At 37.9% G+C, this 3280-nt stretch overlaps 1 protein-coding gene across 1 annotated transcript; it reads left to right on the top strand.

Annotated features, from left to right (window-relative positions):
• The first annotated feature begins 315 nt into the window (after positions 1-315).
• Positions 316-3280, top strand: LOC125032412 (WD repeat-containing protein 13-like). The gene is made up of 7 exons (XM_047623519.1): positions 316-550; positions 732-885; positions 1319-1485; positions 1771-1914; positions 2067-2245; positions 2586-2704; positions 2987-3280. The coding sequence occupies exons 1-7, from the start codon at positions 365-367 to the stop codon at positions 3163-3165; spliced, it is 1128 nt and encodes a 375-aa protein (XP_047479475.1). The 5' UTR covers positions 316-364; the 3' UTR covers positions 3166-3280.

Genomic DNA, 3280 nt, shown 5'->3' with positions numbered 1-3280 from the left:
GAGAGGGAGTTATTGTTATGTTATTTTTCATGACATTTTATCTAAAAAAAAATCCACTCTGGATACATTAAAACACAATAACAATGAGGAAAAGAGTAAATGGTTCTTCCATATTGGCCTGTGGTTGGGTCTAGGTGCTTCGTTTGCATATTTGTTTTGGAATATCAAGAAGAAGCATTATTTGATGGGTGTGAAGGTTCTTGAATTGATCATTTTATGTAATGTCTTTTAGATAAACATGTGTCAGATTATAATGAAAACACTATATACTTATTTATTGTTATGAGGATTATATTTATTATAATATACCAGCCATGATCATCTCATCATAACTGTCTTTTGCTACCAGGGTGATTCACCTCGCATGAGTAGAAGTATGAGCTTAGCAATGTCACAGGCTGGAGGACAGAGCATAGAGGGACCCCATGGGCCTCCCCAGCCAGGAACTGTTGTGCCAACACAGCGTGCCGAAGCATCAAAAGCCATTGTTGGGGGTAAATCTATAGGAGAGAATTATGCTTTTTCAGGTGTGCACCATATTTTTGACCAGGTAAGAGTCCTCTCTAAATTTGTTCTGTTATATTTCTCAGCTATTCAGCTGTTCATGTGTTCTTTCTGATACGATATAGGCATCATATTTTGATACCATTCAAAGAGTATAAGAAGATAATCATTTCTACACTTCTTGAAGCTTGCTAATCATGCCACTCTTTCTTTCTCCTTCAACCCAGCACACAGATAGTGTCACAATGGTTAAATTTGCACACAACGACCAGGGCCTTCTTGCCTGCTCTTCTTTGGATGGAACCCTCTCTATATGCCAAGTAGCTGAGGGACAGCCTCGTGTCCTTCACACTCTGCGTCACCACAATGCAGGAGTCACAGGTGAGATCTTATATAGTCTGCTATTTCATGCTTGTTGGATGTGTATGATATATATATAAGATTTCAGTACTCTGTTTATATGTGTTTTTTATCACATCATGAGAGCTTACTCACTACCCTTTTTATATATATTTTTTTCCCAGAATAATATTCTTTAATTACTTGTTTCCATGGATATGATTTCATACTAGATTATTTATTTCATATATTTCCATTTCTATTTATAAAATAATTCTTTTATTGCTCTCCTGTTGTGTTTTGGATTTTTATTTGTGTGCATTAGATGAGGGGTTAATTATCTCATATTTATCCTATGTACAATTATTAGGAATAAAGGACATGGTATATTGTATGATGTTGGATTATTATTTACAGATTTCCTCCTGACATTTTAGCTTTTCATTGTTTAGTAAAATGTTTTTATTTCCTGTAGGCTTTGATTGGTCGTCAACAAATGACCTCTTGCTGTCAGGGGGAGAGGATGGGGTGGTTTGTCTCTGGAGCTCGTCGAGTGGGACATGCCTGCGCACTGTTAGCGACCAGTCTGGGGCTAATGTTCTATCCTGCGTCTTTCACCCCTTCAACTCCAATTGGGCTGTTGTATCCTTTATTATTATTATTATAAGAGTGGAATGTTAACTTACATAAATTTTTAATGTTGTTGCAATAATTTTCATAATCATAGATTATTGTTTTTGTTTTCATAAGGGTCCTAATTTATAGGTCTGCTATTAAAGGCAAACATTAACTTTCATATTTTTATGTTGGAAAGAATAGCCATATTTTCTTTTGTCTATTGCTATTTAAAATTTAAATTATGAATTTAGTGTCTCAAAAGACACTACCTGTTCCAAAATGTTGCATTCTTTAACAAGTTCCCTCCAGGTAGGTAACAGCAATGGACTAGTGCAAGTCCTGAATATGTCAACTGGCCATTATCCTAAAGGAGGAACAAGCAAGGTAGCAGGCCAAGTAACGGCACTGAATTTTGACTCCTCTGGCAAGACACTCTGGGCTGGTGATGATAAGGTAGAGATTTTGTTTCTGCTTGGGAATTCTGTTGGTGAAAATAGAGTTGTTTATTCCAGAGATTATGTTATTGGTGACAACTTACTGCAGACATTTTTATCTCTGTACTTTGGAGACACTTCGTATTAATCTGGACGCTTTATATTGACCAGGGAACGATTGTGTCGTTTCTTTTCGACCTTGGGAGTGGATGTCTTAAGAAGGGCAAGAGATGTGTGGCGCAAGAGGGCGCTGCCATCACTAGCCTGTCCGCACGCACATGGGCAAGCAGAGAGGCTCCCAACCCTACTCTTCTCGTCAGTGCCAGCTGTAATGCCCTGCTGCTGTACAGGTATTGTACTTTTAGTTAGCTCATTGACTTGTTGTTGGTTTTCTGTGTAGCTTTATTTTAGTTTTCTTGATTTAGGGATTCTGGAACCTCAAGGGAGATTTTTTTCTTTTTTTTATGATTTCTAATGGTGATGAGAATGATTGCAGGATTCTTTTGATTTTTAAAATAACAGGAAATATAGGAAGACAGTTAATCCATACCTTTTTTTCTTATTAGCAAGAAATTGTAGTTTGTGAATAACGAAAATACTCTTTATTGTACAAAAGTAAACAAAAGTATACATAATATCCAAATAGATTAAAAAAAGACAAGTAATTATACACTAACACACCCTATGCAGAGTGGCAGACAAAGATGGTGGCTTGCGGTTGAAACGCAAATTTAATGTGGCTCACATGTACCAGCCTGTGAGGTCGACGTTCTGCCCCCTCATGTCCTTTAGGCAAGGAGCCTGTGTAGGTGTGTACTGATTTTGATCTTTTTGTTTTGCATGTTGGCAGAGCATGATTGAATTGAACCGAGGGACAGATGTTACTTTTATTTTTTGAGTAGTGCATATTTATTTTTCCTATGTATATATGTGTGTACATATATGTTCTTATTCAGGCTACTTTTTTTTTTTTTACACTGTAAAACAGATAATTTCATTCCCAGAAGAAAAATTATATTGTCGTATGCAATATACTACATATACTTATGTCTATTCCTGAAGTAATCAATCAGTACACTTCATTCCCAAAGTTACTGGCTGTGAAGACTGCAGTGTCCTGTTCCTTGATGTAGAGCGCGACCAGCGGCCCCTCATCAATCGCCTCCAGGGTCACGCAGCGCCTGTTCTTGGAGTGAGCTTCAACTACGACGAGTCTCTCCTCGCCACATCAGATGCCACGGGCCTTGTCATTGTCTGGAAAAGACAGTAGCTGGGGTGGAAAGAATGTGTGTGCGTGAGCGTGTGCACATCAGTGTGTGTATGTGCGTGTGTGTGTGCGTGTGTATGTGTGTGGTGTGGTCATGCATTATGTTTGTGTGTGAATT

This window comes from Penaeus chinensis, chromosome 14 (assembly GCF_019202785.1).
Source record: "Penaeus chinensis breed Huanghai No. 1 chromosome 14, ASM1920278v2, whole genome shotgun sequence".
NCBI lineage: Eukaryota > Metazoa > Arthropoda > Malacostraca > Decapoda > Penaeidae > Penaeus > Penaeus chinensis.
This window is presented reverse-complemented; position numbering and strand designations above follow the sequence as displayed.